The 22,700-nt window shown below is 45.3% G+C and overlaps 2 protein-coding genes across 4 annotated transcripts in view; one reads left to right on the top strand and one right to left on the bottom strand.

Annotated features, from left to right (window-relative positions):
• Positions 1 to 5,875: 5,875 nt before the first annotated feature.
• Positions 5,876 to 20,493, top strand: PSMC1 (proteasome 26S subunit, ATPase 1). Of its 3 annotated transcripts, none has more exons than XM_080807386.1 (11): positions 5,876 to 5,914; positions 10,023 to 10,076; positions 10,822 to 10,918; positions 12,864 to 12,988; positions 13,219 to 13,404; positions 13,552 to 13,680; positions 14,502 to 14,598; positions 17,355 to 17,544; positions 18,028 to 18,179; positions 19,024 to 19,178; positions 20,141 to 20,493. In XM_080807386.1, the coding sequence occupies exons 1-11, from the start codon at positions 5,912 to 5,914 to the stop codon at positions 20,273 to 20,275; spliced, it is 1,323 nt and encodes a 440-aa protein (XP_080663512.1). In that variant the 5' UTR covers positions 5,876 to 5,911; the 3' UTR covers positions 20,276 to 20,493. The 3 variants fall into 3 exon arrangements, with proteins under 3 accessions (XP_080663512.1, XP_080663513.1, XP_080663514.1); XM_080807387.1 differs by having other exon boundaries at positions 5,893 to 5,914; positions 10,023 to 10,262; XM_080807388.1 differs by having other exon boundaries at positions 5,904 to 6,272.
• NRDE2 (NRDE-2, necessary for RNA interference, domain containing) overlaps positions 20,217 to 22,700 on the bottom strand; it is a 50,025-nt gene continuing 47,541 nt past the window's right edge. Inside the window, exon 14 of the mRNA XM_080807385.1 lies at positions 20,217 to 22,234. Within this exon, the coding sequence (XP_080663511.1) occupies positions 22,109 to 22,234 (126 nt within the window). The 3' untranslated portion in view covers positions 20,217 to 22,108. The remainder of the gene's footprint in view (positions 22,235 to 22,700) is intronic.

Here is a 22,700-nt window from a genome sequence, read left to right as displayed (position 1 = left end):
CAGGGGCGAAGCATTGGGAGGGAGACACCACAGCCCATGTGGGGGTGTTCTGAATTCAGATACCGGGGACAGCGGCAACATGGGAGGGATGGCAATTCTTGTTTGGTAGCCTGTCTTCTTTCATAAAACACATACACATAAAATTCATCACTGTTGGTGGCGTGTCCTTGGAGAGTGAAGCAAGTGAACATTGGTAAGAGATCCTAAAGTTGAAAATAGATTTTTAAAGTGTTGTCTAAATATTAGCAATTTTTTCAGCTAATCTCCATACTTGTCCTCAGGATGAAACATAACTTAGGGCAACTAGAGTCATATTAATTTATGACACTCTTTTCAGTATAATTACACTGTTTTCTGGGGCTACTCAATATTGCAAGTTGCTTTAGGTAAAATAAAAACCCACAGATTATATTTTAACATGGGTTCTTTCAGATTCAGTATATGCTCTTCTATGAGGTTGTTGAAACCTGCTTACCTAGTCATATGAAATATTGATTCCAACTAGAGTCAATCCTCATCTTATTTTTCTTTTAAAATGTTTTATATTTTCTACTTCCCATTTCTGAAATTATACGTGCCAGAAAATTTCAAAAATTCACACATACACACATTTACCAAAGGAATGCCATACATTTTATCATAATCCTTGCTTCACAGAGAACTTCCATTTTTAGCTCTGTTACACTGCATTATTAAAAATTAATTAAAGAGAAACAAAGACTAATTTATCTTGTTTTGTAACAAGATAAATGGTTATAAAATGGACACATTAATTCTTCCCATTTTATCTTAACTGTCTTTGATCATTCTTACCAGATCTATTTTGTAATTTATTTCTTAGGAGTTTTAAAAACAATACCCTTTGCATTACATATTAAGAAGTTTATGTAGTTGGGTGGCTCTGGTGGTTAAGCATCTGCCTTCGGCTCAGGTCAGGAGCTCAGTGTCCTAGGATTGAGTCCTGCATCAGGCTTCTTGCTCAGTGGGGAATCTGCTTCTCTCTCTGCCCCTCCCTGCTGCTCTCCTGCTCTCTCTCACTCTCTCTCTCAGATAAATAAATAAAATATTTTTTAAAAAGAAGTAAATCAGGAGCTCCCGCTTGAATGGGTAGCAGAGATAATGAATCATGTTTTGTTATGTTTTGGTAAAGCATTTTGGGCACTTTCCCCAGAAACTGAGAAGGCGAGTGAATTTCATGATTGGATAACAGATCCTTTCTTATATGCCATGTTTTCTTTGCAACTGCCTGGAAGAAAGACTGAACACAAGCTACCACTAATAATCGCTTTTGCTAATGGGTCATTATGTGATCTTTTGTATATGACACAAAAGACTTAGAAGACTTGAGTGACATTTTCGTTTCTAAATTCTTTCTAGTCCTATTTATGTGAACAAGAGTTCTCAGCCCAAACACCTTAGAAATGACAGATAAGAAATAGGATTGATAGGGGCACCTGGGTGGCTCAGTGGGTTAAAAGCCTCTGCCTTCGGCTCAGGTCATGATCCCAGGGTCCTGGGATCGAGCCCCACATCGGGCTCTCTGCTCAGCGGGGAGCCTGCTTCCCCATTTCCCTCTGTCTGCCTCTCTGCCTACTTGTGATCTCTGTCTGCCAAATAAATGAAAAAAAATTAAAAAAAAAAAGAAATAGGATTGATGAGGCAACCCTCCCTCGTTCTATCAATGTCATCGTCATCCACGGACAGACGATGTCAGGGGAGACGTGCCTGTCTGCTCCATTCAACCAAAACTTCAGGAGCTCCTAACACGTGCCCAGCTTGAAGACCTCTGGAGCCGCTTCCAATGCTGAAGGCTGTGATTCTAGGGTCGGACCCCTGCCTGATCAGGGACACTGCATCGGCCAGCACCCAGCCAGGACATCAGACACCACTATACAGAGACTTAATGCAGGTCTGAGAAGCCGACACAGAGCAGGAGGCAGCTTGGAGATTCACAGCAATGGGAAGTCCCTGTCTCCCCTGGGGTGAACGGATAAAGGGAGGTTTGAGTCCCTGGGCCTGTCACTCTGTGGGAGCTGGAGCCATGTTTGTCCTGACCAGTGAGCACCATAGCCACAGTGGCTATGCGGCTGGTAACCCAAGCACGGAGGCCAAAATGCAGGGGGAAATGCTCCTGCTTCCTCCATTTCTCGCCTCCGTTTTCTCACCAGAGCTGCTCATTAACCTAACCCGGCTGATACAGTGGCCTGGAGAGGGCAAGCAATGGATCAGAGGTACCATTATTATCCTCTTGAACGTATGGGGAAACTGAGGCAGAGAGCGGGAGGTGACACGCCAGTGTCGGAGTAGCTGGTGTGTTCAGCAGAGTAAGGACTCCGCAAGATGTTCATATCCTAATCTCTGTAACCTGTGAGTATGGTAGGTTACAGGGTAAGGGGGACTAAGGTCACAGATGAAATTACGGGTACTAATCAATTGACTTAAAGATAGGGAGATTAGGTTAGATTATTTGGGTGGGCCTCATGTGATTGCCAGAGTCCTTAAAAGTGAAAGAGGGAGGGGGTACCTGGGTGGCTCAGTCGGTAGAGTGTCCTATTCTGGATTTCAGCTCAGATCATGATCTCAGGGTCTTGGGATCAAGCCCCGCCTGGGGCTCCAGGCTCAGCGTGGAGTCTGCTTGTCCTCTCCCTCTGCTCCTCCTATCCCACCCCACTCTCCCTCTTTCAATAAATTAATTTTTAAAAAGTGAAAGAGGGAGGCGGAAGTGGAGTCAGAGAGAGATGTGAGGACAGAAGCAAGGCCAATGTTGCTAGCTGTAAGATGGAGAAGGGCGGGGCGCCTGGGTGGCTCAGTGGGTTAAAGCCTCTGCCTTCAGCTCAGGTCATGATCCTGGGGTCCTGGGATCGAGCCCAGCATCAGGCTCTCTGCTCAGCAGGGGGCCTGCTTCCTCCTCTCCCCTCTCTGCCTGCCTCTCTGCCTATTTGTGATCTGTCAAATAAATAAATAAAATCTTTAAAAAAAAAAAAAAAGATGGAGAAGGGCTACAAGCCAGGGACTGTAGGTTCAAGAGTGAAGCTAGAAAAGGCAAGAGTATGGATTCTTCCTAGAGTTTTCAGAAAAGACTACATTAAATTTGTGGTCATTTCTTACAGCAGCACTAGAAAACCAAGACAGCAATAAATGATGGAGTCTAGATTCAGACCCGAAAGTTCTGATGCCCAAATCTGTGGCTCTCTTCCCTATCCGGTTACATTGCTTCTACTCTAATCCCTCCCTGAGCCTCCGTTGGGAGTTATATGTCTGTTTTTCACTTCTTCACCATATGGTGTCTCCAGTCTCCATCTCCAGCAGCTCTCACCTCAGGGCCCTTGCACTGACTGTTCCTTCTGCCTGGAAAGTTTTTCCTCTGGATATCTGAATAGCTTACTCTCTAATTCCTTGAGTCTTTGTTCAGATATCATCCTATTTAAAGTCAGAAGCACCTACCACATTGTTGCACAATCTCTATTCTTCCTCCCTACTTAATTTTTCCCAAAGGATTTATCATCACATAGCATGCTTATTAACTTGTTTATTATAAAATTCATTAGGAAAAGGATTTCTGTCTGTTCGCCACAGTATCCTCAGACCCTGGAGGAGAGCCTGGCACATGGTGTGCTCAGAAGTTATTTGCTGAATGAATTGTGAGATGGGATGATGAGGGAGGAACTAGGTTGTGATGGGAAGAGAGGTGAGATGATGAAACATGACAGAGTCAAAGCAGCAAGGCTTGACCACTGAGCTGGCTGGTGCTGGGAGAGGGGGGAAGGAGAGGCTTCTGGCCTAGGTCTCTGAATGGTGTCATTAGCCAGGATAGAAAGTAGGAAGGGTGAGCAGGTCCTAGAGGAAGATGCTAAGTTTGGTTTGAGATAACTTGTAGGGCATCAATGCATGTGTGTGTTTGTGGGTGTACAGAGATAAAGAGAGGAGAAAAGATAGACACACATACTCAAATACAAGTAAAAGTATAATACATATGCAACTACATACACTGTGAAATTCAATATTGTGTTTAAATTCCTGAATATTCTAAACACAGCCTAGTCTATTTATAAAATATTACTTCTACATGTAAGCAAGACAAAGGTAACTAATATGACTCTTCACAATTTTCTGAGGGATTTGGCCATTTCATATGACCTTCCCAGGTCCACCCTTTTTTTTCTAGGGCAAAAGGATATTCCCTGATTGGGCCCAGTTCTTCTGCCCCTTTTCTGCGAGAAATCCAAGAAATTGGTAAACCATAGCTAAAACTAAGGAAAGTAGAGAAGTTTAGTTCATCTACATAATGAGTAGCTAAGAGGAAGCAGGAAGGAGATGGAAAGGTTGTTTGGAAAACTTGGTGCTTGGGGAGGTTGGAAGCTGGAAAAGTAGGGGTTGCAAAGCTGGCTCTCAATGGGGTGGAGAGTATTGACAGGGCCAGTGACAGGGAGAAAAGAGATGAATGCATTTGTTGGGCATTAAGGCCCTTCTCAATGCAGGTCCTTCAGAATTTTGGTTTTCCTCCATATTGATTATCAGCCTGTGTTTGTTTGAATGTGACACCACCTCAGGAACTCTCCACTTCTTCAGGTATCCACAGTTGGCTTAGACATTCCGTCCAGCTCTGGCATTTCTCTCAGCATTCATGAGGGAGAGCTGTCTTGCCCCCCACCTGTCATACCATTTCATGTATCATGTAGACACCACATTTGCTAGTGGAAGTCAACAGCGTCAAGACTTTCTATAATAGTATTTTATTTAGATTTTTTTTTTTTTAGATTTTATTTATTTGACAGAGATAGATCACAAGTAGGCAGAGAGGCAGGCAGAGAGAGAGGAAGGGAAGCAGGCTCCCTGCTGAGCAGAGAGTCCGACGTGGGGCTTGATCCCAGGACCCTGGTATCATGACCTGAGCCAAAGGCAGAGGCTTAACCCACTGAGCCACCCAGGTGCCCCTACAACAGTATTCTAATGATGATGAAAAAGAAGAGCAATTTCCCATATTTTGTACCTGTTGGATACAAATGAATTAGTGAAATATTTTAATTTAAATTTTAATTAATCTAATTTAATAATTTTAATTTAATGATTTTTAAAATTATTAAAATTTTTAAACTATTAAATCTTAATTTAATAAATTTTTAATGTAATAATTTTGTGAATTAGTGAAATATTTTTCGCATTTCACAACTAAAACCCCTAGATTAATTAGGAGTAGGGAAAACAACAAACAAACAAAAAACAAAAATGAATTCATCTCTCCAGTTCAGCAACATGCAGCATTTTGAGTACCTGTTATAGAAGTTTCCAGAGGCTAAAGGGATGCTTGCCGTCTTTCTAATGTCCTGGTGGATGTAGTAAGTGATGAACTTTACCAACTAGGTGCAAGATTAGTTATTTTGAGACAACATTTGGCTTCATCACAAGTCACAAATCATCAAAGGAAAAAAAAGAAAACATCTAGTTAACTCATTAGACAAGGAAATACTCTCAGATGATCACGTTTATTCCAGAGACCAAATAATAGCTTAAATGTTGGTCCAAAAGTAATTGTCAACTTTGCAGTTCCAAATCCCATTCCAGTTCTTGGAATAGTAAGTGAAGTTCTCAGTAATGACTTTTGCATATTTTATATACTGTATACTTTCACAATTGTCTTAGCTCTTTTTAAGTCTAGGTCCTTGTCTCTAATTGTTGACAATAGACGAATAACTTCTACTCAATTTTTTTTCCAAGTGAGATATTCACAACATTCACATTTTGCTTTTAAGTTATATTGGTACCCCACTGACAAGAGCCCTGGGAGCGCAACTCCCGCAGCGAGGGATTTGGTTCCCGTCGGCTTCCGTAGAGTCTCTCGGCAACTTCCGCTTCTGGCGGCCGCCTCGGCGAATGCACTTCCGGTAGCGGTGGTTCGAGCGGCCGAAGCAAGATGGTGAGTGACTAAGGGTTTCAGCGGGTGGTCGCAGCGCGACAGGGCGGAGCGGCCCGAGACGAGAGGACGAGGTGGCTGCCCGAGGCACTCTGTCCGCCCGCCCTCCTGCCCACCGGCTCGGTCTCCTCCGGGGACGGAGGCTCCTGGAGACAGTGCGTGGGTCCGCCACGGCCCGGGGCGGACGAGAGGGCTCGGCTCCGACGAGAGGGCTAGGCGCGAAGGGTCCCCGGTGCTGACTGATGGGGCGCAGAGCGGCTTAGGGCACCCGGCTTTGCTCCTCTGCCGACCCGGGCCCTGCTGACCGGCGCGGGGAGTTTCTCCCGAAGCACCTGGGACGAGTGCTTTGGGAGCCGCTCAGGTGAAGGGCTGCGCGACTGGAGGAGAGGGAGGGATTCGTTTCAGCTGCGGAGGGAAGAGCGCAGTCATGGAGGATCGCTCGGAGTGGGGGCATTTGGAGGAAGCGTTGAAGACGCTTTTATGACAGGTGGAGCTCGGAGGGGACGCTCCTGTGGTGCATTAAGAATAATAAAAACAGCATTTATTCGTTAGTCCACCAAACTGGTATTCATTGAGCACCTGCAGATTGGGGTGAAGGGGCGCGGCAGGCTCTGCTCTAGACACTGAGCGCCCAAGGGGTGAGTGTGACTGGTGAAGTCTCTTGTCTAAATGGAACTTACATTCTAGACAAGGCCGACAAAAAACCGAAAAAGAGACATGTAATATGACGTGGAGCGGGATAGAGATGGGTGGGATGGCCACTGATGGGAGGGGTGGCTGTTTTACATAGGGTGTCAGCAAAGGTCCCTCTGAGGAGGTGACATTTGAGCAGCAGAGGCCTAAGCAGAGTGAGAGAGTAGCCCATGCAAACACCTGAGGGAAATGGTCCGGGCGGAAGGAATAGTAAGCGCAAAGGGCTGGAGGTGGGAATGTGTTGAGCCTGTATCCTGAACATTAGAAACGCCTGAGCACATAGTGGGATAGGTCTCATAAGGACTTTGGGGTACTGTTCTAAGCATGTGCCAGGTACTTTTCCAGCATTATTATTGAAGTATAGTTGACATGCAGTGTTACGTTAGTTTCAGGTGGAGAACGCAGTGACTGGACGAGTCTATACTATGCCGTGCTCCCAAGGGTAGCTACTACCATTTGTCACTCTTCAGTGCTATCATAGTATTATTGACGATATTCCCTGTACGTGCTATACCTTTGTACATTTTATCCCCATGACTTACACATTTTATACCTGGAAGACTGCACCTTCCACTCCCCTTCACCCGTTTTGCCCATTCCCTACCCCCTTTCCTCTGGCAGCCACCAGTTCTCTGTGTTCATGGGTCTCTTTCTGCTTTTTTTTATTTTTGATTCCACATATAAGTGAAATCATGTGGTATTTGTCTTTCTCTGTCTAACTTCAATTAGCTTAATACCCTCTGGGTCCATTAATGTCACAAATGGCAAGATCTGTTTTTTTTTTTTTTTTTAAGATTTTATTTATTTACTTGACAGAGAGAGAGATCACAAATAGGCAGACAGAGAGAGAGAAGCAGTTTGCCAGCTGAGCAGAGAACCCGATGCGGAGGGGGTCGATCCCAGGACCCTGAGATCATGACCTGAGCTGAAGGCAGAGAGGCTTAATCCACTGAGCCACCCAGGTGCCCCGAGATCTGTTTTTTTTTTTTTTTTTAATGGCTGAGTAATCTATGTGTTGGTGTGCATTTACACACCACATCTTCTTTATCCATTCATTGTATCAGTGGACACTTAGGTTGCTTCCATATCTTGGTTACTGTAAATAATGCTGCAATAAATGCAAGGGTATTTTCCAGCATTTTCTTATTCTCATGGCAGTCCCTGCAATAACTGTTATCCTCACTTTACCAAAGAGGAAACTGAGACAACAGTAAGTGGCTTTGCTATAATACAAATCCTGTTAATGCTTTCTAGAGGACATGCAGTAGAGAAACACACAGATATTGGGGTCCAGTAGACCTGAGTGTTTCCCAGCCACATCTCTTGACAAGCTGTGTGGTAATAGGCAAGTCACTTAACATCTCTGGGCCTTACCAACATATGGTGTCTGTAAGAATTAAATGAGATGATACTCGGAGAATGTATACTGTTTACCGTATAGTAAGGCCTTAATAATGGGTATATTTCTTATTGTTATTGGAGACTGAGAAACATCATGTAAAATGCCCCACTCTTGAAGTTTGGGACCCATTCAGGAAAATGTCCTCCTGTGGGGCCAGACTTGTAGGATAACGAGTGAAGTAGATGAACGTGGGAAGGGTTAGTCGCAGCCAGTTTGGCAAGGGCCAGGTATGCCACTGTAAAAAGTTTGGTCGTGGGGCGCCTGGGTGGCTCAGTGGGTTAAGCCTCTGCCTTCGGCTCAGGTCATGATCTCAGGTTCCTGGGATCGAGCCCCGCATCAGGCTCTCTGCTCAGCAGGGAGCCTGCTTCCCCCCCCCCCCGCCTCTCTGCCTAGTTGTGGTCTCTATCTGTCAAATAAATAAATAAATAAAATCTTTAAAAAAAAAAAAAAAGTTTGGTTGTTATACCATAAATGCTAGGGAACAGTTGAAGGTTTTTGAGCAGAGTGAAAGGATCAGCTCTTTGTATTAGAAGGTAACAGCTGGATTGGTGAGGGGAGAAACTGTTGTGGGAATCTCAGTTGGGAGGCTGGCTAGAGTACTGGATAGAAATAGAGATGGGATCAATAAGAGAGGGTGAAGAACTAAACCAGATGGGCTTCAGAACCCAGATTTTGTAACCAGATTGATAATTAAAGTCCTGACCCTAACATTTCTTTTTCACCAATAATATTGTATTGCTAGTAGTTACTTTGAGTCATGCAAATGGGGAGTGGTTTATGTGCATTACCTCATTTTCAGTAACAGGAACTAGTATCATCCCCACTTCCCAGTTAAGGGCACCAAGGCTCAGGAAGGTGACCTGACTTACCTGCGATCACATAGCCTATTAGTGCTGGAGTCAGAATTGAAACATGGATGCATCTAATTCCATAGCCCATGTTCTTAGGTTTGTTACAGTTCCTCATCTAGAAAATGGGGATAATGAACCTACCTTGGACGACGGTGTGGAATTAATGAGATAGTGAAGGAATATGTCAAGTATAGACTTAGTCACATAGTAAGAAACCCACAAACATTAGCTGCCCCTGCCAACAGCAAATTTCTTTAGGAGGTAGAAGTAAGTAATTGTTAAAGGCCTATAATTTGGACAGCCTATTGCAGTATAACTAATTCTGTTAACCAAAATTTCTTAGAGCCCTTAAATAACTTCAGAATAAAGCACAAAATTTTAGGAGTCCTGCATGTAGGGAAATACATTTGACCCTAACTCTTTTAGGTAACCATGATGTATTTAGAGGTGCTTATGTGGAAGTAATTTCAGGGGAGAGGGTCCTTCTATTTAAGTAAGTTCATTATTACTTTAAATGCCATTATTTTTGAGATACTGTTGTGTTAAGCACTGCCCTGTAATTGAGTGGTCTGTTTTAAAGTCCAGAATCCCATGAGCTTATTAATACACTGAATTCTTGATACCTTAAAGTGATTCAGCTTTTGGGTTGGCAAGAAAGACCTGCCCAAGAGCCCCAGGCTTTAGAGATGGGAGGTATATAAGTTGCTACTGAAAGGAAAATCTCCTGAGTCTTGGTGTGATCTTAGTAAGGAGTAAGTGATTGATAAATGGTTGTTGACTAGGTAAAATGATTTAACTCTGATGGCCTAATGTCATGAAATATACTCAGTCAAGTATTTTTATAATAAAGAATGTTAAACTCTCTATTTTTCCCTCAAAAAGGGGCGGTCTTAGAATCCCAGCCTCATCGTAATAAAGAAGTTACATCAGTTTCTTAATAGAATTGACGTAAGATGCAGTCAGTTGCAAGGTGCAACTAATAGCTTTTCGGGGAAAAAAAAGAAATTCTACCATGCTAAATGTATGTGTTGACTACAGGGTGTACACCTTAAGTTCAGAAATGTTAAAATGAGGGGCAAGTCTTGGTGTCTTAGAATCACAGGAAAATAAAAACGATGTTCTTTTGATCATATTCCTAATGTATACTTCTGATTTCTTTTTTCAGGGTCAGAGTCAGAGTGGTGGTCATGGCCCTGGAGGTGGCAAGAAGGATGACAAGGTAAATAAGCCAGATAGGTCTGTGATACAGGTAGATCATGGAACATATCCTTGATCTCAGCTGAGAAGTTCTTTGGGGATTCATGACTTTGAAAATGCAAAATAAGTGATCCTGTAGTTATTACCCGCCTGGCCTACAGACTCAGTGCCCTCTTCCATGTTTCAGAGAAGATTATTGACCTGTCAAGTAAGTAGTTATGCATTAATGGTTTTTAAGTGTATACTATAACATTGCAGAGTTTAAATTGCCTGTAATTTTAGCGTTTAATATCTTCACATGTGAAGAATTGTCTCATTTCAGCCCAAACTTCTGGCATATAATTCTGAATTCTGACCTTTAGTCTTTACTGAATAACCCATCACTGTGTATTATAAAAAGAAAGATCAATTATGTTCACCAATTAAAACTGCACGAATGTAATACCTAGTTTGTTTTTTAAAGATTTTAGTTACTTGAGGGAGAGAGCAGGGGGAGGGGCAGAGGGAGAGAGAGAGAGAAACACTCCCCGCTGAGCACAGACCCCGATGTGGGGCTCCGTCTCATGATCTGAGCCAAAACCAAGAGTCAGATGCTTAACTGACTGAGCCACCCAACTAGCTTTATTTTTAAAAGGACAGTTTTTAATAGCATCCTGAAAGATAAGGAAAATTGCAGCCACTAGAAATAGATGATGGTACAAAAGAAAGAAGTTTGTGTTTTGATATGATTTGTGTGGTTTTTGTTTTTCCTGTTCTAAAAATTCAAGGACAAGAAAAAGAAATATGAACCTCCTGTACCAACTCGGGTGGGGAAAAAGAAGAAGAAAACAAAGGGACCAGATGCTGCCAGCAAGCTGCCACTGGGTAATGACATAGTCCCTCCTTGCTGTCTCTTGATTCCATTGGGAACCGTCTGTGTGTATGTAGTTTAGGGGTCTGAATATGGAGGCAGGAAATGGAGCTGAAGCTCTAGTTCTTATGTGTGGCAGAGTTGTGTACAAACAGTATACAGCTGTGTCTCACTTTAAGAAACTCCACTAATTCCCTTTAATGTAGCTCCTCTAATGTATGAAAAGTGTAGTTTTGGATTAGAGAACTCAGGTTGAGCTTGAATGACTTAGAAACATGTTTTGTTCTTGAAGAAATGGAATGCCAGCGTGTTGGAATTCACATCTTGTGATGCAGGAACAAACTGTTTCAGTGACGGTACTGAACATAGACTAAGCTTCAGACCAGGTGACCTGACCCAGGCCACCTCTCTATTCTCAGCCCCTACTGTTCTTGCTTGTTGTTCACACAGCCCTGCCTTGTGTTCTTTGACTCCTATGCACATTAGGACTTTTTTTTTTTTTTTTTTTTGAGAGAGAACAAGCACGCGCACATGCACAGGTAGGGATGTGGAAGCAGGGTGGGGCGGGGCAGAGGGACAGAGAGAGAGATAATCAGACAGGCTCCATGCCCATTGCAGAACCCAGTGTGGGGCTAGGTCTCATGACCCTGAGATGACCTGAGCCAAAATCAAGAGTTGGATGCTTAAGCGATTGAGCCACCCCAGGTAACCCACACATTAGGACTTTTGTCCTTTGCTTAAAAATATTCTTCCCTTGGGGCACCTGGGTGGTTCATTTGGTTAAGCATCCAACTCTTGATTTCAGGTCAGGTCATGATGTCAGGGTCATGGGATCAAGCCCCATGTTGGGCTCTGCGCTCAGTGGGGAGCCTGCTTCCTCTCTTTCCCTCTACCCTTTTCCTCCCTCTTCCCCCTCCCCTATGCTCTCTCTCTAAAAATAAATAAATCTTTAAAAAAATGTTCTTCCCCCCGTCTTTCCCAAGGCTGGCTCCTTCTTACACTGCAATTCACATACCTCCCCTACCCCCATCTAAACAAGTCTCTTCCTGCTTAGATGAAATACTTTTTAAAGTATTGCTTGGTTAAGAATTAAGGGAGCCAGACAATGAAAAACATGGCCTTAGTCTACCATAATGAATCAATATGGTATTGGTAAAGAATAGATCATCAGATGGCCAGAGAGCATAGGAGTCCAAAAACAGTCAAGTTATATGGATAATGACTATATGGTAAAGGTGACTGAGTTCTGTGGGGAGAGGGTGAGTTGTTTAACAGAAATGGCTGGCATCTTTATTTGCTATTGAGAGAAAATGAAATTAGGCCCTTCGCTTTTTGCCAGATGGATTATAGATACGAAAATAAGTACATAAATGAAAAATCAGGAATATATTTAACCTTAGGGAAGGAGAGACATCTTGAAGAAACCCAGAAACCACAAAAGAAAAAATTGACATTTTTGTCTATATATGCTAAAATCCTATGTAGCATGAGACTTTAAGCCAAAAGAAACAACGCAAAAGAATATGGAAAAAAATGCTTGCCACATATGTTAATATCACTAATATTTCACAGTTCTCCCAGGGGGAGATTCCTCAGCTCGCCTGCAGCAATGTATTCTGACTGGACAGCACTTTTACCTATTTTTATAAACACAGATGGGGAATAAAAAAACAAAGTAAATGATCTTTGAGGTCGTTGAGTTCTTTCTTTTTGAGTTCATGTAGCAGATGTCATTCAGACCTCATCCCTGTTTTTACCTGCTTGCTTACAACTGCCAAAGTCCCTTTTCCTTTAGCATCTAGGCACCTGCTTACTTAGGGTCACCAGAACTTGAATTTTTCAGCCTGTTCAACAAAAATAAGCTTATTTTAAGTCTTAACATTTTTTCCTTAAGAATGAACTTAATTAATTGCTAACTTCAAGCTCCAAATAGAATAAAACTTTTCTTTGTAATTACAGTGACACCCCATACTCAGTGCCGGTTAAAATTACTGAAGTTAGAGAGAATTAAAGACTATCTCCTCATGGAGGAAGAATTCATTAGAAATCAGGAACAAATGAAGCCTTTAGAAGAAAAACAAGAGGTAATTCAGAAATTACTGTAACTTTTGTTTCACAAATTAAGTGTTTCGGTACTAACTAGAATTCAGTGAATAAATGAAATTCAAGTAGTTGACCCATTTAGACTGGCTGCCTTTTAAAAGCATCACCTGCTTTGTAAATGTAGTAAAATTTAGTAAATCTAGTAAAACTATCAGCCTTGTCTGCTTTTTAGGTCTAATCTGCTTTTCCTTCATGGTGTACTCTTACACAGGAGGAAAGGTCTAAGGTGGATGACCTTAGAGGGACCCCAATGTCAGTAGGAACCTTGGAAGAGATCATTGATGACAATCACGCCATCGTGTCTACATCTGTGGGCTCCGAACACTATGTCAGCATTCTTTCCTTTGTAGACAAGGATCTGCTGGAACCAGGCTGCTCCGTCCTGCTCAACCACAAGGCAAGTTGATGGTCTCTAAGCCCCTAGGAGTGCTCTCTCCTTCCTCTCAGATCTGTCCATTGGTTCTGCTCTGTGGTCGGCGTTGCTTTGCTGTGAGTGGATTATGTGAACCTCACGTTTCTGCATTAACTTAATGTTCTCTCTCAGGTGCATGCCGTCATAGGGGTGCTTATGGATGACACAGATCCCTTGGTCACAGTGATGAAGGTAGAAAAGGCGCCCCAGGAAACCTATGCTGATATTGGAGGGTTGGACAACCAAATCCAGGAAATTAAGGTAAGGCTAAGAATCAGCTCTGGGTTTCTAGATTTTCTGTTTCTTACTACTACCTCATTTAGGGTAGAGTTATTGTGCATGTTTTGTGTTTTCCTTAGTCATCAAACCAGTAAGTGACTCAAAGCTTGCCAGTTGTGGAGTATTTTATTTGTTAATCCTGAGTTAGGTAATAGAAACAACAAGTCGTATGATTGTTCCTGCAGGCAGCTGCAGCTTTGTCCTTCTTACATGCAATGTGCCATGGTTATCTGAGTGGATATCTAATGTTTCCGTTTGTGTTGCCTTCAGCTGTGGCTGTCTGGAAACCTCCAGTGATGTGTGGGGTAGTGTGAGTGGGGTGAAGGGAAATGGTCGTTCAGGTTGGCTGGGAGCCAGCCATCTCATCTGCAGGTGCTTCATCTGTAGGGGGGTCGTGTAGAGCTGTCACTGGTCACAACCGGTGACCTCGGAGATGGCTGGGAAATAGCCATTATGTCCATTGGTATAACAGGAATCAGAAAATCTTGTCTGTGGTTTAATTGAAAACAGTGTATTTTCACTTTAAGTTCCTTTTGCTCTGGAAGAGCTTGAATGTTGCTCTAGGTTGACTTCTCTGAGAAAGTGAGAGGGAACTGGCTGCAGTAGGAAGGGGAACTCAGCGAGGACAGGTGTCGTCTTCCATCTGTCCCTGCTGCTAGACAAAAGTCAGGCACACTGTCTCTAACAAGACTAAGTGACATTTTAGCTTATTGTTGAAAGCGAGATATATCCAGAATGCCAATTCGTGGATCTGATCATTTCAGTGAGAAAGCATTTCATTTTTACCAAGTATTTTTCTATAGGAATCTGTGGAGCTTCCTCTCACTCATCCTGAATATTATGAAGAGATGGGTATAAAGCCCCCGAAGGGGGTCATTCTCTATGGTCCACCTGGCACAGGTATGTATGTTCTGTGTTGGACACTTTCAGGGCACTGAGCTAATCTCTTGAGCTGTAGCATTAGTTTGTTATAATTATTTAATTCTTGAGTAAGGATGCCACAACTCCTTAGTTTGAAACAAGGTTTTCTAAACATTTTGTACATTTTCTGAGTAAATATGGAAATATACATATTACATAAAAGTATTTTTATCTGTATAGTTGATGCTAAAAAACTGAATTACCTTAGACTTAAAATTGTAGACTTAACAGATTTAATGTATTAAAAACAACAGTAGGAATTGCAACAAAAATAAGCACAGTAGGGAAACCCTCCCCCTCCAAAAATGCCTGCTCAGTGTGAATGCGTTTACAGTTTCTTAGAACTCCTCTCTGCACTCAAATATATTAGTTTTATGTGTTGTAAAACATAAAACTTTAAAGTATTCATAAGAGTAATGTGACTCTATTAAAAAGAGTTTATAAGGGGCACCTGGGTGGCTCAGTGGGTTAAAGCCTCTGTCTTCGGCTCAGGTCATGATCTCAGGGTCCTGGGATCAAGCCCTGCATCGGCCTCTCTACTCAGTGGGGAGCCTGCTTCCCCCTCTCTTTCTGCCTCTCTGCCTACTTGTGATCACTGTCAAATAAATAAATAAAATCTTAAAAAAAAAAGTTTATAAAACAAAATAAACTGGGATGCTTAACCTTGGCTGTACGTTGGAATCACCCTGGAGCTTTAAAAAATACTGATGGTCCCATCCCTAAAAATTCTGACCTGTTCGTCTGGAGTGTGGCCAGGTATCAAAGCCATAGTGAGAAATCACAGGTTTAAAAGCTGTTCTGTGCGGTTCAGATTGCGTTCACTCTCTGGTCCACTGTACTGAGTGAATAGAGTATTGGATGAATAAATGCGTATACAGGTATGTATTTGGTTTATTATGCAACTAGCTGGCCTGAGTAAGTTGTACAGTCCAGGAATTAGCAGTTCAGTGCCGTGGAAGTTGACCCCTTTGAAGGGGTCACTGAGGGCTGCCCACAGTGGAGGCACCGGGAGACAGCTGAACTCAGAGGCATGGAGCTGTTGCAGCTCATCATCTTACAGCGCAGGAAACTCAGGCGGGTGACTAGCCCGGGGCAGCAGGAGCCCTGGGAGTTGAGCAGGTAGCGGGGCTGGAGCTGGAAGGCAGGCAGCCGGACCTGCAGCTGTGGGCCGCATTTGGTGCACGTGCACTGCCAGGGGCCGACGTGAGGGGCTGGGCTGGAGCACAGGGTGGCAGGCCGTCAGGAGGGGAAGAGCCTGGCTTGGTTATCCCGCTGGCCACCGAAGGGACCCAGCAGCTGGCCGAGGCTCTCTGGAGGGTCAGAGGCCATCTGCTTAGGTGGTCCTTTTTGTCTTCCATTCACCATCCTTCACTGGTACTCTCAGGGAGAAGTCCATGCTTCTAAGCCCTCACATCTGCCCCTCCGCCTGTCTGGCCAAAAAGACATCGTCGCCACGTCTTATTCTCAAGCTTAGTGCCTTGTCCCCCTTCCCACTTGAACTAAGTCTGTGTCACTCACCAGCAGCCTCCCCCTGCCCCTCTGCAGGCCTAAGCTTGGTCCTTTGCTGGGTCAGCCTGTAGCTGCCAGTGTCCTGACACCACTGCTTGGCCCTGTGTCCGTGTCCTCACCATCAAAGGGGCCAAGTGGTCTTCCAGCCCTAAAGTTCACAGGGTGGCTGCCACAGCTGTTGTTTTTGACCTGAAATAGAAATACCAAGGAACGGGACACCTGGGTGGCTCAGTCGGTTAAGCTGCTGCCTTTGACTCTGGTCATGATCCCAGGGTCCTGGGATCAAGTCCCGCGTCGGGCTCCTAGCTCAGCAGGGAGCCTGCTTCTCTCTCCGCCTCTGCCTGCTTGTGCGCTAACTCGCTCTCTGACAAATAAATAAAATCTTAAAAAAAAAAAAAAAATCAAGGAATGGAGAATTGGAAATGTTTGAGATTGTCCCTGAGAGGAACGATCCTCACAAGGGCATACCAGAGACTGAGAAGTCTCTAGGGCTTTCAGCAGTTCTCTGTCATGGGCTTCCCCGGGAGCTGGTCCTATCTCAGCTGAGTCCCAGGCAGGCCCACCCAGCACAGCCCCAGGGATTGCAGGCCTGGTGCTCCAGGTCAGGTTCCTTAGGTCAGACCTAGAGTTCGCAGGCCGATTCTCATCACGAATAGTTTTCACAGTTGAGTTTGGATCTCTAACCCTGGTTGCATGGGTTAGGTTAATAATCTATGCACCTTTGAATATCCCAGTAAAAGGTACTTTCTGACATTGTAATGAAGAATGAGGAAGATAGTTAAAAATAATCAAAACATTATGTAGGTTTTTCTCAATTTCCTCTTACCTGCCTTGGAGAGCAGAATGTTAAGACCCTGGAATGGGGGCATACCTTGTAGGGATCTGCCCGTTTCTTTTTTTTTTTTTTTTCTTTTAAAGATTTTATTTGTTTGACAGAGAGAGATCACAAGTAGGCAGAGAGGCAGACAGAGAGAGAGAGAGAGGGAAGCAGGCCCCCTGCTGAGCAGAGAGCCTGATGCGGGACTCCATCCCAGGACTGCGGAACTCGATCCCAGAACTGCGGGATCATGACCTGAGCCGAAGACAGAAGCTTAACCCACTGAGCCACCCAGGCGCCCCAGGATCTGCCCATTTCTGATGCCCATTTAAGTGACAGAGTTTTTAAGTTAAAATAGCAATTAAGGGTTTTTTTTTCCTTTCTCTTTTTCTTCTTAAATCTAAAATAGGTAAAACCTTATTAGCCAAAGCAGTAGCAAACCAAACCTCAGCCACTTTCTTAAGAGTGGTTGGCTCGGAACTTATTCAGAAGTACCTAGGTGACGGGCCCAAACTCGTTCGGGAATTGTTTCGAGTTGCAGAAGAACATGCACCATCCATCGTGTTTATTGATGAAATTGATGCCATTGGAACAAAAAGGTACATTTCTCTCTTTGTGTTGAGCAGAGATAAAAACCCCAGAGCTATTCTCTGAGAACGATCATTGAGTACCCCCTGGATGGCCTGCCCGTGGGTTTGCCACAGTTCCTACCATCCCATGGTACTCTGGATGCTTTAGGCTCTGCTCTCCCAGGTGCCAGGTAACAGTCACTGCAGGAGTTGTGACTGCCTGGAGATTAGTCTGGAGCAGTGTCCCGAGCATCTGCTCGGAGCCGGGCATCATCTGGACTTCAGGCACACAGCCACTGTATGCAAGCCTCTGCCCTTGAGGAGCTCCCGGTCGGGTTGGCAGATCAGATAGCAAACATGGAGACTGAATTAATGATATGATCTCAGGCATGAAAATTTCTACAATTTAAACAACATGATGGGAGGGTGTGATTTTGTTGCTAGAATTGAGGGCGTCTGAGTTATCCTTCAGCAGATCAGTTAGGTTTTCACGCCTTCTCTTCTTTTTCAAAGGTATGACTCAAATTCTGGTGGTGAGAGAGAAATTCAGCGAACAATGCTGGAGCTGCTGAACCAATTGGATGGATTTGATTCAAGGGGTGATGTGAAAGTTATCATGGCCACAAACCGAATAGAGACTTTGGATCCAGCTCTTATCAGACCAGGTCAGTTTGCTTGTTCTACCAGGGACAGCTGTCTTGTCTATGTATGACCGTGTTTAAGTGCATGGGCAGGGGATTTAAGAACAATGTGTTATCAGGACGCCTGGGTGGCTCAGTGGTTTGAGCCTCTGTCTTCAGCTCAGGTCATGGTCTCAGGGTCCTGGGATCAGGCCCTGAGTCAGGCTCTCTGCTCGGCGGGGAGCCTGCTTCTCCGCCCCCCGCCCTTTGCCTGCCTCTCTGCTTACTTGTGATCTCTCTGTCAAATAAATAAATAAAACCTTTAAAAAAAAAAATGATATGTATCAAGGCAAGCACGTGACTGAAATGCAGAGTAATTTACTAAAGACCGCGTCCCCTGAGGTCGTGGTTAAGGAAGGACGTGATGCAGTGGTGTAGCCCTTCTAATTCTAATCTTAAATTGTGATCTTTTCTTTCCTATAATGGATGTTCTTTTTTCTGAAGGAATAATTCATATGTTAACTCCGGTTCATTTTTTTTACATTCAGGTTGCACCAGGACACAGCAGTGGCTAATTTGTTCATGCTTTTGTAATGTTTTTAACACAGTCTGTCCTTTTTCACTACATAGGCCATTCAGGAGCCATTCCTTTATTTCTAAGGGTACCACAGCAGAGCGGATCTCTTTCAGATTGGATGAATTCAAATGCTGACATTTACAAACTACAAGAGGGATGTTCACCTTTTGGTATTTGGACCCCCCTCCCCCACCACAGGGTGCTGTCTGACTGAAACAGCACGAGTGAGGACGCGGGCTCAGACTCTTCCTGAGCTGGAGCCACATCTGGGGGCTGCGCAGCGCTGTGACTAGAAACCTTTTCTACCCACAGGTCGCATCGACAGGAAGATTGAGTTCCCCCTGCCCGACGAAAAGACTAAGAAGCGCATCTTTCAAATCCACACAAGCAGGATGACGCTGGCCGATGATGTGACCCTGGACGACTTGATCATGGCTAAAGATGACCTCTCGGGTGCTGATATCAAGGTGAGAACCTGGGCTGGGTCGTACCTCTCAGTTTCATGGGGTGGGGTAGGGGGAGGCTGGCAGCACCAGCTCTGGGTCCAGCCTGCTCTTTAGGTGAGGACCTGGGTTTTTGTCAGGTGTAAGTACCATGGTCAGGGCAGGACGGCACATGTGGGGCCTTTTCACACTGCTGCCTGCACTGAGCTGCATGTCCTTGGTCTCTAAAGAACTAGGTTAGTGTCTGTGTTGGTGAATAAAAAGCTCTTTTTAAAATGGAAATTATTTTAAAATTTTGTACCAACTTTGTATTTTGAAAAATTTGAAGTCTTCAGAAAAGTTGCAACAGTAGTAAGTACTGGTATACCCATCACCTTGATTTATCCAATGTTAGCATTTTACTGCTATGCTTTATCTTTTGTTCACAAATACACTTTCTTTTCTGCTGAACCATCTGAAATATCCTGAGGGCCATAATCAGATAAAAACTTCAGTGCCAGGATTGTGTTTCTGTCACATCATGTTGAATGGGCTTTTGTTTTGCTTTTGGCAAGTGATGCCTGAGGAAATAAATGTATCACAGTAAATGCTGTCCTGAGACAGCTAGCCAGAATACGTGATACGTGTTCTCTTCTGACTGCGGGTAAATGAACTGGATGGATGCTCTGTTGCCGCTAGTGTCCTGGTGTAATTGCATCTGGTGCCCAGGAAGAAACGTGGCTCCTGTCACGAGTGGAGCAGAGAACTTCCCCATCGGGCCACCCTGCTGGTTAGAACCCGAGCCAGGCCTCCTCCTCAAAGCCACCTCAGATCCTGAGAAAGTAATTAGAATGCGTAAAACATTGAAAACATCTACTCTCTTCCCAAACAGTTTAAGCAGTTTCTTTAGTCTGAGGGTCTTAAACCTGATTTCAGAGTAGCTCCCAAATTGATAGAGCACAAGTAAAAAGTATTTCCCTTTCTGAACATACTGTTCGTTCTTACAGGCAATCTGTACAGAAGCTGGTCTGATGGCCTTGAGAGAACGCAGAATGAAAGTAACAAATGAAGACTTCAAGAAATCTAAAGAAAATGTTCTTTATAAAAAACAAGAAGGCACCCCTGAGGGACTATATCTCTAGCAGACCACAGCTGCCTTCAAGGAAGTGGTCGGGGTTGTTCCAACCCCTTGAAGGGATGAGGTTGGGGAAGTTGCCCAGAGGAACCCATGTTCCAGTTGATCTTTCTTATTAGCAAAACCTCCTTGTGTACTTTTTTGAGTGTAGGATGCCCCCCAGGCTGCCTTTCCCTGTTGGTCCCGTGCAGTGCTCTGTCTCCAATAAAGCGTGCTCCTTCTCACACTCGTTTCTGGAACCTCCACACCCGGCGCTCAGCAGCAATAAGCAGGGGGACCTGGGCAGTAGGGGGGCTTTCAGCACCTCTGGCCCTGCCTCACGTGCCCAGAGCCGGTGGCAGAGCTGGACAGCAGCTAGTGGGAAGGCGTGACACAGAGCCAGTGGTCTCTGCAGTGGAAGAGTGTGGCTGTGACTTTGGAAGGAAACAGCTTTCCGTATTGGAAGGTGTGTGGAGCCTGCGGGTTTCTCAGCACTCAGGCAGGAAAGAAGCCGTGGTGTTCCTACTAGGAATCTCCACAGGCCCGGGCTGACGTCCACTGCTCGCCACCCAGGTCATCCCTTGTTCTTAGGTTCGGAAACCTCATCTCTCTCCAGGATGCTCAAAACCATATCAAAGCTTCCCCTTCGCTGTATTGCCCTTCTCTCCTTTCAGAGCAGGTCCATGTCCAAGCGTGTGTGTCCTAGTCTGGCAAGGTAAGTGTCCACTTGGCTGGCTGGCCAGCCACCTTCCTCAGGGGCTTTGACTTGTCACCCTTCTTTTCCAGCTCATTCTAGCCCAAATTTCTGTTCCACAACACTGGTTTTTCTGGATGGGATGACAAGGAATGACAGCTTCAGCAATTCTGGGCATCAGGGTTTTGTTTTTTTTTAAGAGCAGGGGCTCAGAGAAGATAAAGCAGTTTCCTCCCAGTTAAATATTAATAGTTAATAACTGCAGGCATGTCCTTTGCAGAAGAAAGTGGTCTGAATGTAGAGATGTCCATTTCATTCCATTCATAACCCTCAGGCACCTACTGGCCTCTGTCTCTGCACCCGGATGAAGGCTGCCACGACCATTTCACGGGCAGGAGCAGGGGGTGGTCTGGTAGGAAGCCACGGGCTCCATTCTGCAATCCGCTCACATGGCTGCCCGCGTGCTTCCTGCAGTAGGGGTTCTTTCCACACTTGGGTGCTCGTAAGTCTCCAGGGGTCCCGTTCAAGTGCAGCCGGACTCAGAAGGGCTGACGTGGGCCCGCAAGACTGCATCTCTGCCAGGCGCCCAGGTGGTGCTGCTAGTGCACAGCTGGGAGGCGTCAAGAAGAGCTTAGGGACCCTGAGGAACTTAATGCACTTGATACAGGTCAGAACACTGACTTTTAAATGACTCCACTGCTTGGCCTGAAGAGAAGGGCAAAATCTGCTCTCCTGCTAACCGGCCTGGGGAAGAGGTTCTAGAGTCACCAGACCTTTCCTGTCATGACTGCAAGACCCAGAAACCCTGGAAGGACCCCCAGGAATGCCAACCAACGGGGCACACGCTTTGGGGGGGCTGGGCAGGGAGCAGAGGAAGAGCAGAAACTTGCACACGCCAACCGGGAGAGGTTTCCTTTTCACTAGGCGTGATTCTTACCTACATATTCACACATGTAATGTATAAACAGCTTCTGTGTCATTTGCACATCCAAAAAAATGTGCAAGAGATAAGAAACCGATGACCCAGGTACAAAGTACTAAGAATGCTAGACTTCAAAAGCAGAGCTCCGGGAACACACGCACCCAGGTGTCACCAGTCTCATGCATCCCGGCTCTGGCAGGGCAGGCGACGAGGCCTGGAAGGCAGGGCCCATTCCCTCCTGATCTCTAGTCCTCCAGCAGAAGCGCCAGCTCCTCCAGGGGCAGGCGCACCCGGAGCTCCTTCTCCGTCATCAGGTCCAGGACCTCCTGCATCTCTTCAGGGAAGTGCTCCACGGCGTCCAGGTACAGCGCCTAGGGCAGGAGTCCCACGCTAGCCAGCCTGCCCTCCCCATCGCCTTCTGGACTTGGCAGTGCCCGGGCACCGGGTTCCAGAAGGACACGGAACTCATGAAATTGGGGCTGGAAGTAAGTGGACCCGAGCGAGGCCTTCTTTCTCTAAAGTGGGGCAGGACTGGGTGGACGGGACAGTCCCCAAATGACACCTGACCAAGCTCGGCAAGGCAGACTTGGGCCACGGGCCCCCACACTGAGCACCTGGGCTGAACCCCAGCAGACGATGGAAACCCCCTGCCTACAGCCAGGCTCCAGTGAAACACCAGCCCCAGCACAGGGCGTGCACACGTGCTCCTAAGCCAAGCCTCCACTGGGGACAGGTTCCCTATGACGTGGTCCAGGTTGTGCCCTGTCCCTAGGGACACGGACAGGTGGGCCCCGAGGCTGGAAGGGCACTGGGCATGTGCAGGTCTCATGGTCTCTG

Source organism: Martes martes, assembly GCF_963455335.1.
Source record: "Martes martes genome assembly, chromosome: 7".
Lineage (NCBI taxonomy): Eukaryota > Metazoa > Chordata > Mammalia > Carnivora > Mustelidae > Martes > Martes martes.
Note: the sequence above shows the minus strand (reverse complement) of the source record. Positions and strands in the feature narration are given on the sequence as shown.